The sequence below is a fragment of the Cajanus cajan genome, chromosome 9, assembly GCF_000230855.2.
Source record: "Cajanus cajan strain Asha chromosome 9, NIPB_CcT2T_4, whole genome shotgun sequence".
Classification (NCBI taxonomy): domain Eukaryota; kingdom Viridiplantae; phylum Streptophyta; class Magnoliopsida; order Fabales; family Fabaceae; genus Cajanus; species Cajanus cajan.
This window is the reverse complement of record NC_138525.1, coordinates 48,998,136-49,012,454: the sequence shown is the minus strand read 5'-3', so window position 1 is coordinate 49,012,454 and position 14,319 is coordinate 48,998,136. Positions and strand designations below refer to the sequence as shown.

At 36.9% G+C, this 14,319-nt stretch overlaps 1 protein-coding gene across 1 annotated transcript; it reads left to right on the top strand.

Moving 5' to 3' along the window:
• The first annotated feature begins 1,571 nt into the window (after positions 1 to 1,571).
• LOC109804975 (uncharacterized) lies at positions 1,572 to 4,192 on the top strand. Its single transcript, XM_083064362.1, has 3 exons — positions 1,572 to 2,596; positions 2,707 to 3,252; positions 3,691 to 4,192. Exons 1-3 carry the CDS (start codon positions 1,572 to 1,574, stop codon positions 4,190 to 4,192), a joined length of 2,073 nt encoding a protein of 690 aa, XP_082920488.1.
• Positions 4,193 to 14,319: the final 10,127 nt, after the last annotated feature.

Genomic DNA, 14,319 nt, shown 5'->3' with positions numbered 1-14,319 from the left:
CTCTATCTCTCTCCTTTCTATTGTATTTCTTGAGATTTGTGTCGCATCTCTTTTTTCTCTCTCCTTCCTATTGTATTTCTTGAGATCTGTGAGGCATATTGTAGTGTGAAAGGTCGTCACAAAACACCGTTCTCCACGCAGAATGGGCCGTTATGCTTGGACAACGGGCCGTTCTCCAACCAGAACGACCCGTTCTGCTTGCAGTCATTTTTTTAATAATTTTTTTACAACTTTTTACGTCGGATTTGTTATGTCCGACGTAAATTTACATCGGTTTTTTACATCTGACGTAAATTTACGTCCCCCGCTTCCACGTCGGACGTTTTTCCGACGTAAAACCCCTAAAATACCCGACGTAGAATGTATATTTTGTACTAGTGTTTTTAAACGAAAAAAACTAATCCAATACTTAATTTACCATCACATTTCTAATAGCATTTTGGATATATATATATATATATATATATATATATATATATATATATATATATATATATATATATATATATAAAAGGGAGTTATAATTACACCGATGTAACTTTTACTAAGTATTACACCGTTCAATAACTTTATATTAACTGTAAATTTTATAAATCCAACTGTTAGATTGAAAGTTCATATCACTTTAAACGTGTATATCAAATTTTGTTAAAATTGAACAACAACTTGAAGGTAATCAAAGTGTTCATATTTTAGTGTATTTTGAAATGAATATATCACATCAATTTTATTTTATAAAAATAAAGTATCAAATCATCTTGAATTAATATAAAATTTTGTATACATGATCTAAGAGATATGAATTTTCAATCTAACGGTTGGATTTACAAAATTTACTTTTAATATAAAGTTATTGAGCGGTGTAATACTTAGTAAAAGTTACACCGGTGTTATTATAACCCCCTCTATATTACACCGCTCAATAAGTATTAATCTAACGGTTAGATTGAAAATTCATATCTCTTAGATCATGTATACAAAATTTTTATATTAATCCAAGATGATTTGATACTTAATTTTTATAAAATAAAATTGACGTAATATATTCATTTCAAAATACACTAAAATATGAACACTTTGATTACCTTCAAGTTGTTGTTCAATTTTAACAAAATTTGATATACACGTTTAAAGTGATATGAACTTTCAATCTAACGGTTGGATTTACAAAATTCACAATTAATATAAAGTTATTGAACGGTATAATACTTAGTAAAAGTTACACAGGTGTAATTATAACCCCCCTTATATATATATTGTGAGAAATATGTTTCTACGTTTCTGTTAGGATTGTCAGCATTAGCTGGCAAGTTAGTTTTGCCTTACTGTCAATTCTGTTATTCTTGCTACGTTGGCCAGTTTGTTAGGATGGTTAGCTATTTTCTTTTTTCAATTTTGAATTGTCTATGCTGTATATATATTCAGCATCCCTATACCTTACATTTTGGGTTGGTAATAATGAGGATTGAAGCATTTCAAAATACTCTTAGCATTTCTCTGTCATGGTATCATCGCTGAAACCTCACCCTTCTTCCGCTTAACGTTCTCTTCTTCTTCCTCAATACTTGACCATGGCTTCCCCCAGCCAGAACACTACACAAACACCGGATCACCTAGTGAATCCGACAAATCCGCTCTACCTGCATCCTGGAGAGAATCCAACATTGGCACTTGTTTCGCCTCTTCTCACGGAGAGCAATTTTCACCAATGGGAGAGAGACATGGTAGTTTCCCTTGAAACCAAAAACAAGGAGAAGTTCATTGATGGTAATCTTTCTTGTCCACCTATTACAGATCCACTACACGAGGCTTGGCGTAGATCCAATCGGATGGTGATGTCATGGCTCACTCATTCCATGACTCGTTCAATCAAGCAATCGGTGATGTGGATGGATACGACATCGGAGAATTGGAGGGATCTCAAGGATCGCTTCTCTCATGCTGACAAATTCTGGATTTTTGATCTTCAGGATCAGATTCTTGCTTGTCGTCAAGGTGACTTCAGTGTTTTTGAATACTATACGAAACTAAAAATCCTGTGGAAAGAATTGGAGCTCTATCGGTGTGTTCTGACTTGCACCTGTTTGACACCTTGCAAATGTGGTCTTCTCTCTAAACTTCACAAAGAAAGAGAGGATGATTACCTGATTAGATTTCTCCGCGAACTTAATGAGAGCTATGCACAAGTTCGTTCTCAGATCATGATGCTGGATCCAATGCCTTCGATTGTCAAGACTTTTTCTATGGTTCTTCAGCATGAATGTGAATTCATTGGCCTCATTCGGAAACATTCTGTTCTAGATTCTTTGGCTTTTGCTGCTATGTCCCCTAATCAACCCAGATTCAACTCCTCTGACAAGACCAATTCCAATGCAAGCAAGAACAATTCCAAGAACAAATTCTGTGAGAAATGCAAGAAAACCAATCACACCATTGAGACTTTCTACTTTCGTATCGGTTTTCCTGCTGGTTATAGAAAGAATAAAACCAACAACAAAGCTTCTGCCAAGTGGATTCAGCTGCCTCTCTTTAGCAACTGGATTTGGATGGCAATCCTACCAATGACCAATTCACTTTCTCTAAAGACCAGTATCACGTAATCTTGGCTTTGCTCCAACACACTACGGATCATTCATCCTCAGTAAATCATGTTTCTGTCCACAACTCAGGTACATCTTATGCCTCTAATCATTGGATCGTTGACAGTGGTGCCACTGACCACATTTCTCCAACCAAATCTTTATTTCATAACCTTCGCGCCACAAAACCAATACCCATTAAACTGCCTAATCACACTACTTTCATTGCTAATTTTTCAAGAAATATTCATATAAGTGACTTATTACTTGCTGATGTCCTGTTTGTACCTGAATTTTCTGTTACTCTCATATCTGTTCACAAGCTTGTTTCCACTATTGATTGTATGGCAGTGTTTTGTGATTCTCACTGTTTCTTTTTCCAGAAATCTCATTTCAAGATGATTGGAGCAGCTAGGAAGATTGATGGCTTGTACTGTCTTGAAGAATCAAATGATTTGAATTGCAATGAAGTTTTACAACATTCTGTTATAAATAAATCAAATATTTCTGTTGTAAATCCAGTAAATACCGGTGAATTGTGGCATCATAGACTCGGCCACACTTCGAATTCCATTTTACAGTTGTTATCTTCTCAATATAATGATATATATACAAAAATTGTACGCCATGTGACACTTGTCACTTTGCCAAACATAAGAAATTACCCTTTCCTGTTCGTATCTCTAAAAGTTCTCATCTCTTTGAACTATTGCATGCTGACATTTGGGGACCTTTACACACAATTTCCATTGATGGTCATAAATATTTCTTAACGCTTGTTGATGACTTCAGTAGGTTCACATGGGTCCATCTTTTAAAATCAAAAGTTGAGTGTTCTTCCTAAATTCATTAATCTCACTGAAAATCAATTTGGTATAAAACTTAAAAGACTAAGGTCTGACAATGGAAAAGAATTTTTCTTAACTGATTTCTATTCCTCCAAAGGCATTTTTCATGAAACCTCATGCATTGAAACACCTCAACAAAATGGCATAGTTGAGTGAAAACATCAACATATTTTGAATGTAGCTCGAGCCTTACTTTTTCAATCTGGTTTGTCTTCTATTTTTCGGTCTTATGCTATAAAACATGTTGTTCATCTCATTAACAGGCTCCCTACTCCTTTTCTTGAAAATAAATCTCCTTATGAATCAGTTTTTGGAAAAATTCCTGACCTTAGCACACTTAGAGTTTTTGGTTGTTTAGCTTTTGGTAACACTATCACTTCTAGCAGAACCAAATTAGACAAAAGAGACTCTAAGTGTATTTTTCTAGGTTTCAAACCAGGGGTCAAAGATTATCTCTTATATAATCTCACTACAAAATCTTTTTTGTTATCTCGCAATGTGATTTTCTATGAGTCCCATTTTCCATATGTTTCTAATTCCCCATCTATTTCTAATAACCACACCACTGGTACTACTGCATCTCAACAGTCATTTGATTCTATAATTGATTTTGACATTATTTCTACTGTTCCTAATCATGTTACTTTTGACATTGTCTCTAATAATACTGATCATAATGTTGTTGAACCAATTATGCAATTCAATGATGATTTTAATGATGTTGTGCAAATAGTTGATCAACTTGCTAGAATTTCAACTATGTAACGACCCGCCATGATCTTTACACTTAGTGGAATCACACTACTACTAGTGAACTAAGGGAAATATTAAATTGGATAACTCATACATACAGGATATAGATAAGAATAAAAATAACTAAATTCCTTAAATACAAAATAAAATGCCATATATGTACAGTCATCCCAAAAGTAATATTCCCTAGTGCCAGTCAAGCAGACAAAATTGTTACCCAAAATGGTAACCCTAACACGAGGGTCAAACACCCCGTCTCGCAGCGGTCACCTCGACTCCAAGCTAGCCCTGACCTATTCCCATACCAAGTATGATCATCGCAGTTCCACCACATGGAAACAGAAGGGTAAGCTAGAATTCACAAATCAATCATACAAGTATAGAACAATAAATCTATACTACACAATCGTATTCATAGAGTCACACCATACACACTATCCAATACTACTCATGCATAAAATACAACCCACCAATCATGAAGTCAAACACCACACTTCATCATATTAATAATCATGCAATAAATGCATCTCATGATAGATATCAATGCATATCAGTCATCTAATGCGTCGTCACGCATACACCTAGGAGATCTCCACAACAATAGAGCTGGATAAGTGACATTTCATCCTACCGAAACCACCCCAACCGTTTTCACGCCCAATGCGCCCGCTCGGTCACAGCTAAACAGGATATAATCCTCACTCGGGTTTACTCGGATGATGTCACTTACACACTTAGAAGTCCAGATCCACCGTCAGGTATAGCACAGCTGGGTACGGGCTTACCACGACCTTGGCATGCATTAACCAAGTCAATTGTGGAGTTCGCCCACCGACTATCCGCAAGGATCCACACACCTTCCCGAGTACTTGGTTAAGGGAATAACCCTCGACCTCATACCCCGCTCCAACACTAGCTAAGGACTTAGAGGAGACTCACCCAACCCAGTGGCCTATCTGAGCACCACTCTCCCAAATCCAGTGGTCTCCCAGAGCACCACTCTCATATATCAGTGGCCTATCCAAGAACCACTCTCAAGAGACTCTATGTGAGCTCTTCCAGTTCGAAAATATTTTTCCTCTCCTCAAGTCCTAGGCTAGACTCATGCCATAAGACATCACATGCAATAATGCATCATACATCATAATGGTCTGCCCACCATCATGATCAACAATCATACACATGTCATAAGACATCACATGCAATAATGCATCATACATCATAAATGGTCTACCTACCATTATGATCAATAAACATACTCATATTCAAACATTCATATGTATCATCATAAAGCATACATATGAATCACACATCACCATACATCATATATCATACATACATGATCTACTACTTCAACGTTAAACATGCATAAGCATCCATTATTTATAAACATATTCACGCTCGGCGCAGCCTGAGCTCACCCAGCCTAATCTCCACCTGAGAGTCCTAAGACTCATCCATGCCCAGCGCGTTCAACTCACGCTCGGTGTCCTTGAAACAGAGACTCCTAAGAGTATCCACGCCTGACGCAACCAAATCACGTCTGGCCCAATATCTAACCCGAGAGCCCTAAGCTCTCCCACGCCTGGTGCGCTCAACCTGCGCTTAGCCTAATCCTAGTCAGAGAGTTCAAACTCTCATCCAAACTAACAAATCTAACCATATGCAAACACAAAAACACAATGGCTCCATACAACATAAAACAAACTCAAAATCAACATGCACCCATCTGATGCATCAAATTCACTAGAAACCCCATTGTTCCCAAGACCTCGGACAATTAGCGAATTCTCCGATCCAGCCATGGATCCTCAACTTTCATGCATCAATTGAGTTCTAAACTCACATGCAACTTAAATAACAAACATTCTAGCTTCCCTTACCTGAAGATTGACTCAGAAAGCCAACAATTGTGACGAAATAGAATTCCTTTCCAAAACTCAACCTGGAACTTCAATACTCCCAAAGCAAGCTTTCTAATCTGAATTTCAAGAAAAGTCAGAAGGAGTTAGTGATCTAGAGGAGAAAAGGAGTCTAACAGAGAAATTTGGGAGAGAAAGGAGCTCACTGACCCAGAGAACTTCTCTCTAAAACTTCTCTCTAGAAACCTCTGATTCTCCTCACGTGATGGAATCATACTTGGGAATGCAAGAGGTGACACACTCAAAGATCCAAGAGGAGTGGGCTAGACATGGAAGATTGGGCCAGTCTAGGCCCAATGGGCCCTATGGGCTTGGAAGGCCCAAACCAAGTTTCAACATGGGCTTATCTTGTTTTTAACATTCTTATTATATTTTTGTTAGTATAGTATGAATATATTTTGGTCTTGTATTTTGGACCACATAGAGTAGCATTTTAGGTTTTAGGCTAGTTGGGCCTAGTTTTGGGCTTCATGGGCCTTTGGGCTTTTGGTACCCAATATTGGGCTCATTATTTTCCTTGTAATATTCCCTATTGATTGTATTCATTAGACCATTGTATTTTGGTCATTAGTTTAGGGTTTAAGGAGGTTTAATAGTTCATTTGAATTAGGACAAATTAGGTCAAATTTAGGATGAATTTAAGTTGCATTTAGGTCACACTTTTGGCACCACCTTGGTTGCACAAGTGTGACACCGAAATGCAACCCTAAATTCACTCTAAATTCAACCTAATCTATCATTTAGCACTACATGACCGGTCATGAGCATGTGACACAAGGTTTGAATTCAAATTTGAATTTGAATTCAAATCTTGGCGCCAACATGTGACCAATCATGTGGCGCCAAGTGTGCTCCTCCAATTCAGATGCTATATGTTTCCCTCCTCTCATATTTTGTACTCACTTTTGATCATATAGAAATTTGTGAGCCTTTGGCCGAGTTTCCTCTCTCAAAAGTCCCCTAGAGTTCATCTTCAAAACCTTAGGATTCCACCTTAGAATCCTCCTCTTTGAAGTGTGCTCTCCATTGATGCTTGAGCTTGGATGCTTCCTTCCTAGTTTAGGTTGAGTTCATCTTGAGTTCGTAGCTAGCAAAGTGTTCATAAGTGAAGAATCAAGTCTCCATTGAAGAAGATCCGGCCTAAGCAAATCCGTGGAGAAGATCATCCATCACTTCTCCTAGGTTTGCTATCATTTTTGGTATCAAGAGCAAGGTCTTCAAGGAGATAAGTTGTCTCACTTTTTGAGTCGGTTTCTTCTTGTGTTCTTTTGCTGTTCTTGTGTGTTCATATGTCTTAATTGAGTTTCATTTTCGGATCTATATTGTTTTGATGTTTTTGTGTTCCATAGATCCATTGGTTGATTGTTTTTGAATTTCTCCTTCAATCAACTTGTTAGGACCTATTAGCTTGTGCTTGTTTTTGATTTTAATTTTGAGTCTCTCCATTCCTAATATGTGTCCGTGATTGGACTCATGCATTGCATTTAGATTTTGTTTTTAAATCTTTGTTTTGTCTTAGAAGTTTGTGTTTAGTCCTTACTTGTTGCAAATTCCTTGAATAGCATGTTTAACCTAGTTTTATTTTGAGTTTTGTGTCCATATTTTGCTTTCGGTTTACCTATTGTTCTTGCCTCCTATATGTGCTTTTCTTTTGCCTTATTGTGTTCATAACTTGCTATTAGTTCTAGTAAGTTTCTTTAGAGTTAGGTTTCTATTATGTTCTTAAGTTTTCAAATTACTTTCCATTGAAAAACTTATTAAAATTTTTGTGATTCAAAAATTTCAAGTGAAAACCTACTTCTAGTGCACTCTTCTTGTGGATTCAAATTTTAAAAAAAATTAGAGGCTGAAAACAGAGATAAAACAGAGCCTAAAGTGTTCAAAAGATCAAAAAGAAAAGAGTTCAAAGGAATCCAAACCAAAAACCTAAAGACTAGTGCACTAGTTATTCAAGTTACTTGAAATTTGACCTAATTTTTGGCTGATTTGTAGTCTCGGTTTCTATAGCTTGGAATCTTTAAAAATTTTGAAACAAAAGGCAAATATACTCTCTGGACTCTTAATTTGATACTGGAAAAAGAAAGAATTAAAAAAAAAATAGAGAAAGAAAATTAAAAGGAAAAAGCCGAGAGGTATACAAGTTGAAAAACCTACTTGATTCCTTGTTATTATTTTGGCTACTACTTTTGCTATACTTGTCCAATTGTCTTCAAGTTTTTTTTGTTTTGTTCATCTATTCTAGTACCTATCTAGGAATTATTCTCTCTGAGTGCTAGCTTTTATTTGGAGTCTTAATTTTCAGTTTTACTTGTTGAACTTCTTTGAGTCTTGTCATATACACATATTACTCTTAATTTTGGTATAAGCTTTCCAAATTGTGCTTTGTTGCTTGTCTAGTTTTCTTTCAATAATTTCCTGTGCTGGAAGTGGCCTTAAATCCTTGCTCAAGGATCAAGCATTGCTCAACAAAGAGTAGGAAAAATTTTGGACACTATAATCACCAAATTTGACCTAATTTAGTGACCAAAATTCTCCTAAATCTCCTTCACTTGAGTGACCAATTCCTTCACCTTGTGAGGCAGCCACCTTAACCTCTTTGTTGTGTTTCTTTTGCAGGTCCAGGAGCAGCATATTGAAGGATTAGTGGTGGATTAAACACTTGGTTAAGTGTTAGAAAAGTTGAACACAAAACCGCCACTAATTGGTCACCAAAGCCGCCACTTTATTGCTTTTTAGGCTAGTTTAATTTTTGTCAATTCTTTTGTATTTTTAAACCAATTTGTAAAGCTTGGAGGGAGTATTAAGAAGCTGGTCAGGTATATCTACATCCTTGATAGACTCTCACGTGTAGTACTAGTGGAAGTGGCTTGGAAATTTCATATGTTTCAAGCTTCCACTTAGGATATCCGACTAGTTGCTTAACTTGCTTCTTTTAAGTTTTCTTGTACTTAATTGCTTTACTTTGTTGACTATAAACGTCTAGAATTGTGTAGTTTTATTTGCTCACGTTTAGTTAAGTGTCAAAAATAAACAAATTGTGAAAAAGCATACAAAAATTTTTGTGAAAAGTTTTGAGGAATTGGAAATACCACAAAGGAGTTTAGTGATTTCCACTTGAAAAGGCTTGGTTATTAAGTGGCTCTTTGTAGCTCACCTCCCTTGATAGTGCAACTTGTACACTTAGACTTCCAAGTGCTATTTTCATTCCTAGAAAATACCAAAAACATTTTATAACTTTTGCATAGCATATAAAATCTTATTGCTTAATCATGAGTCTACATTCCCAAAATAGTAGTGACTTTGAATCTCCTAAAAGTTTTAAAAGAATTGTTAAGGAGGTTGAGGCACTAAAACTTTGGAAGCATGATGAAATACTTCAAAAACAAAAAGAAAAGCTTGAAAAGGAAGTACAAATCATGGCTTTAGAACAAGAGATTCAACAAATTAAGCAACGAGAAGAAAAACTTTTGAAAAGATTAAATAAAAAAGGTTCTTCAAGGAGCTCAACCAAGAGCTCCAATGATTCTCAAAGTCAAAATAATAATGGTAGTATACAAATAGATGCTTACTATCAACCCCCACCTAGGAGAGTCATTAAAGAACACAAAGTGAGGGAATCAAGGGTTGATCTCCCTTACTTTCATGGAAAAGAAGATGTGGATGCCTACTTGGATTGGGAAATGAAAATGGAGCAAATCTTCACTTGTCACCAAGTAGGTGAAGAAAGAAAAGTTCCCTTGGCCACCTTAGCTTTCCAAGGACAAGCTATGTATTGGTGGACCTCCTTAGAGAGAGAGAGAAGACTTCACAATAACCCTCCAATCACTTATTGGAATGAGTTGAGGAGTGCTATGAGAAGAAGGCACATACCTTCCTATTATAGTAGGGAGCTTATGGATAAGCTCCAAAGACTCCAACAAAAGAATATGAGTGTTGAGGAGTATAGACAAAAGATGGAGTTGTATCTCATGAGGGCTGGCATAAGGGAAGAGGAAAGATTGACCATTGCTAGGTTTTTAAGTGGTCTAAATTTTGATATAAGAGATAGAGTTGAGTTACTCCCTTATAGGGACCTTGATGATTTGGTCCAACTTTGTATAAGGGTGGAACAACAAAATTTAAGGAAAAATTCTTTAAAAGGAAAAACTCAAGCTAACTCTTATATCAAGAATGACTACAAGAGGGAGGGTCAATATGACTCTTCTAAAAGCTCTAGTAAGGGTCAAGAAAAAGAAAAAGAAAATGATAAAAATGTTGTCACTTCTAGTAGTAAAACTAGTGACAACAAATGCTTTAAATGTCTTGGGAGAGGCCATATAGCTTCTCAATGTCCAACTAAAAAGGTCATGATTTTGAGAGGACAAGACATTTATAGTAGTCTTGATGAATCTAGTTCTACCACTTCAAGTGATAGTGAGACTAGTAAGGAAGATCCTCAAATTGAAAAGCTATATCCTGTTGATGGTGATCTTCTTATGGTCAAAAGGCTTCTTGGAAGTCAACCTTGTTCCACTTCACTATCACAAAGAGAGAACATTTTTCACACAAGATGTTTAGTTTCCAAAAGAACTTGTTCTCTCATTGTTGATAGTGGATCATGTTCAAATTGTTGTAGTACAAGATTGATTAACAAGTTAGCCCTTACCACCATTCCTCACCCTCACCCTTACAAACTTCATTGGCTCAATGAAGGTGAGGAATTGGAGGTGAATCAACAAGTGAAGGTCAAGTTTTCTATAGGGGATTATAAAGATAAAGTTTTATGTGATGTGATCCCTGTGGAAGCTTGTCATATTTTGCTTGGTAGGCCATGGCAATTTGATAAACAAACTATACATGATGGCCTCACTAACAAAATATCCTTCACTCATAAAAATAAGGAAATTGTTTTTAATCCTTTAACACCACCCCATGTGTTTGAGGATCAAAAACAAATGAAAAGAAAAATAAACAAAGAAAAGAAAGAAGGAAAGAGTGTGGATAAAGGGGACTCCACTAAGACCATTGTGACAAAAGAGAGTTATTTTATGACCAAACAAGACTTGAAAAGAACTCTCTTTATTCATAAAAGTCTTGACTCTTATCCTAATACTGCCACTTATCTTAAAGTTGAGAATGAGGAACAAAATGAATTTCAAGCAAAGAATTCTTCTCAACTTTGGGATATAGTGAAGAAGGAGTGGACTATACCTAGTATTACTCCTTATACTACTTCCTTGATGGTGCACAAGGAAGGAAGTATTTCTTTGAATTTCATAAAGCACCCAATTTTTGGGTTACATTGTTTAGTAGATACAACTTGTAATAATCAATATTCTATGTTTGATCTTATGGGAAGTTCTTACTCTTTTCAATTTAATATGATTCCTTCCCCACAAGATAAATATAGCTTATATGATTATGAGTATCTAGTAAACAATCAAATCCAAAATTGTTTAGGGCGCTTTCTAGTAGTTTTTTCTTTATATTTTAGGAAAAGCCTAGGTTACCATTTAGGGTACTTTAGGCAAGATGTAGTTGTGTTTAAAAATCATTCTTTTCATTGTCTTAATCATAGTGTTCTTACATTTTTAGGTTTTACTTCTATGTTGTGCTTAGAAGAGGAGCCTATTTCCATTTTTAGAGAGTCTAGTATTTTATCTTTCTTTGTTAGGATAAATAGTAGGACTCCTCTTAGGATCCATGATCTTTTCTCTTACCATGTCACTTCTTATTCCTTGCATGTTTTACATGTAGGTGCTACTGTTTCTTCCATGCATCCTCTAGATTTGAGGACAAATCCTTTTCAAGAGGGAGGGGATGATGGAATCATACTTGGGAATGCAAGAGGTGACACACTCAAAGATCCAAGAGGAGTGGGCTAGACATGGAAGATTGGGCCAGTCTAGGCCCAACGGGCCCTATGGGCTTGGAAGGCCCAAACCAAGTTTCAACATGGGCTTATCTTGTTTTTAACATTCTTATTATATTTTTGTTAGTATAGTATGAATATATTTTGGTCTTGTATTTTGGACCACATAGAGTAGCATTTTAGGTTTTAGGCTAGTTGGGCCTAGTTTTGGGCTTCATGGGCCTTTGGGCTTTTGGTACCCAATATTGGGCTCATTATTTTCCTTGTAATATTCCCTATTGATTGTATTCATTAGACCATTGTATTTTGGTCATTAGTTTAGGGTTTAAGGAGGTTTAATAGTTCATTTGAATTAGGACAAATTAGGTCAAATTTAGGATGAATTTAAGTTGCATTTAGGTCACACTTTTGGCACCACCTTGGTTGCACAAGTGTGACACCGAAATGCAACCCTAAATTCACTCTAAATTCAACCTAATCTATCATTTAGCACTACATGACCGGTCATGAGCATGTGACACAAGGTTTGAATTCAAATTTGAATTTGAATTCAAATCTTGGCGCCAACATGTGACCAATCATGTGGCGCCAAGTGTGCTCCTCCAATTCGGATGCTATATGTTTCCCTCCTCTCATATTTTGTACTCACTTTTGATCATATAGAAATTTGTGAGCCTTTGGCCGAGTTTCCTCTCTCAAAAGTCCCCTAGAGTTCATCTTCAAAACCTTAGGATTCCACCTTAGAATCCTCCTCTTTGAAGTGTGCTCTCCATTGATGCTTGAGCTTGGATGCTTCCTTCCTAGTTTAGGTTGAGTTCATCTTGAGTTCGTAGCTAGCAAAGTGTTCATAAGTGAAGAATCAAGTCTCCATTGAAGAAGATCCGGCCTAAGCAAATCCGTGGAGAAGATCATCCATCACTTCTCCTAGGTTTGCTATCATCACGGCCCACACCCCTATTTATAGACTTTCAGATTGGCCCAGAACGGCCCGTACCGAGTTCGGAACGGCCCGTACCGAGTTCCGAACTGCCAATTCACGCACAAAACCCACACCCAGAACGGCCCGTTCTGAAACCAGAACGGCCCGTTCTGGGACTCATACGGAACGACCCGTTCTCCCTCCGGAACGGCCCGTTCTCTTTATTTCTGTAAGGCCAAAACAGTAGTTTGGAACGGCCCGTTCCAATCTGAGAACGGCCCGTTCTGGCTACTATTTTTTTTAACTATGTTACAAACTAGACCTAGGAAACCACATGCTTACTTGTCTGATTATGATTGTCCAACTCTTTCTTCTGCTAATACTTCCTGTTGTACTCCTTATCCTTTGCAATCATATTTGTCACATTCCAATTATTCTGACTCTCACACTGCCTTTTGCATGTCTTTATCTGCCACCATCGAGCCTACTTCCTTTAAAGAGGCTTTTCAGCATGATCATTGGCAGCAGGCTATGCTTGCGGAAATTCGGGCTCTTGAGAGGAATAGAACTTGGTCATTGGTCAGATTGCCGCTAAAGAAGAGGGTTGTTGGGTGCAAATGGGTCTACAAGACTAAACTAAATGCAAATGGGTCTATAGAAAGACATAAGGCACAACTTGTTGCCAAAGGGTTTACACAAACTGAAGGCGTGGATTTTTTTTGAAACTTCATCACCTGTTGTGAAGTTAACAACGGTCAGATTCCTTCTTTCCGTTGCAGTTTCTCACAACTGCTTTTTACACCAGCTTGACGTTGATAATGATTTTTTGCATGGTGATTTAGATGCAGAGGTTTATATGAAACCTCCCTCGAGATTGATTCTTCCTGAACCTCATTTGGTTTGTAAATTGCACAAGTCTCTCTATGGACTCAGACAAGCTTCTCGCTAGTGGAATTCTAAGCTCACCTCTGCCTTAATCTCCTATGGTTTCTCTCAGAGTCCTGCTGATCACTCCCTCTTCATCATACACTCTTCTACTTCTTTTACTGCTCTGTTGGTTTATGTTGACGATATAGTTCTTACTGGTGATAGCATGCAGGAAATTGTTGTTGTTAAGTAGTTTTTACATCATGAATTCAGAATCAAAGATTTGGGAAACCTCAAATTTTTTCTTGGTTTTGAAGTTGCTAGATCACAGCAGGGTCTTATTCTGAACCAGAGAAAATATTGTTTGGACATCTTGGCCGAATTTGGTTTCACCGGTTGCAAGCCTGCCAAATCCCATTCGAATCCTACTATTAAACTCAAGGATGATGAAGGTGATCTTGTTCAAGAACCAACTACTTACAGGAGATTAATTGGTAAATTGCAGTATTTAACAAACACTCGTCCTGACATTTCCTTTGCAGTTCAACAAGTTAGTCAGTTCATGTCCAAGCCAAGATAC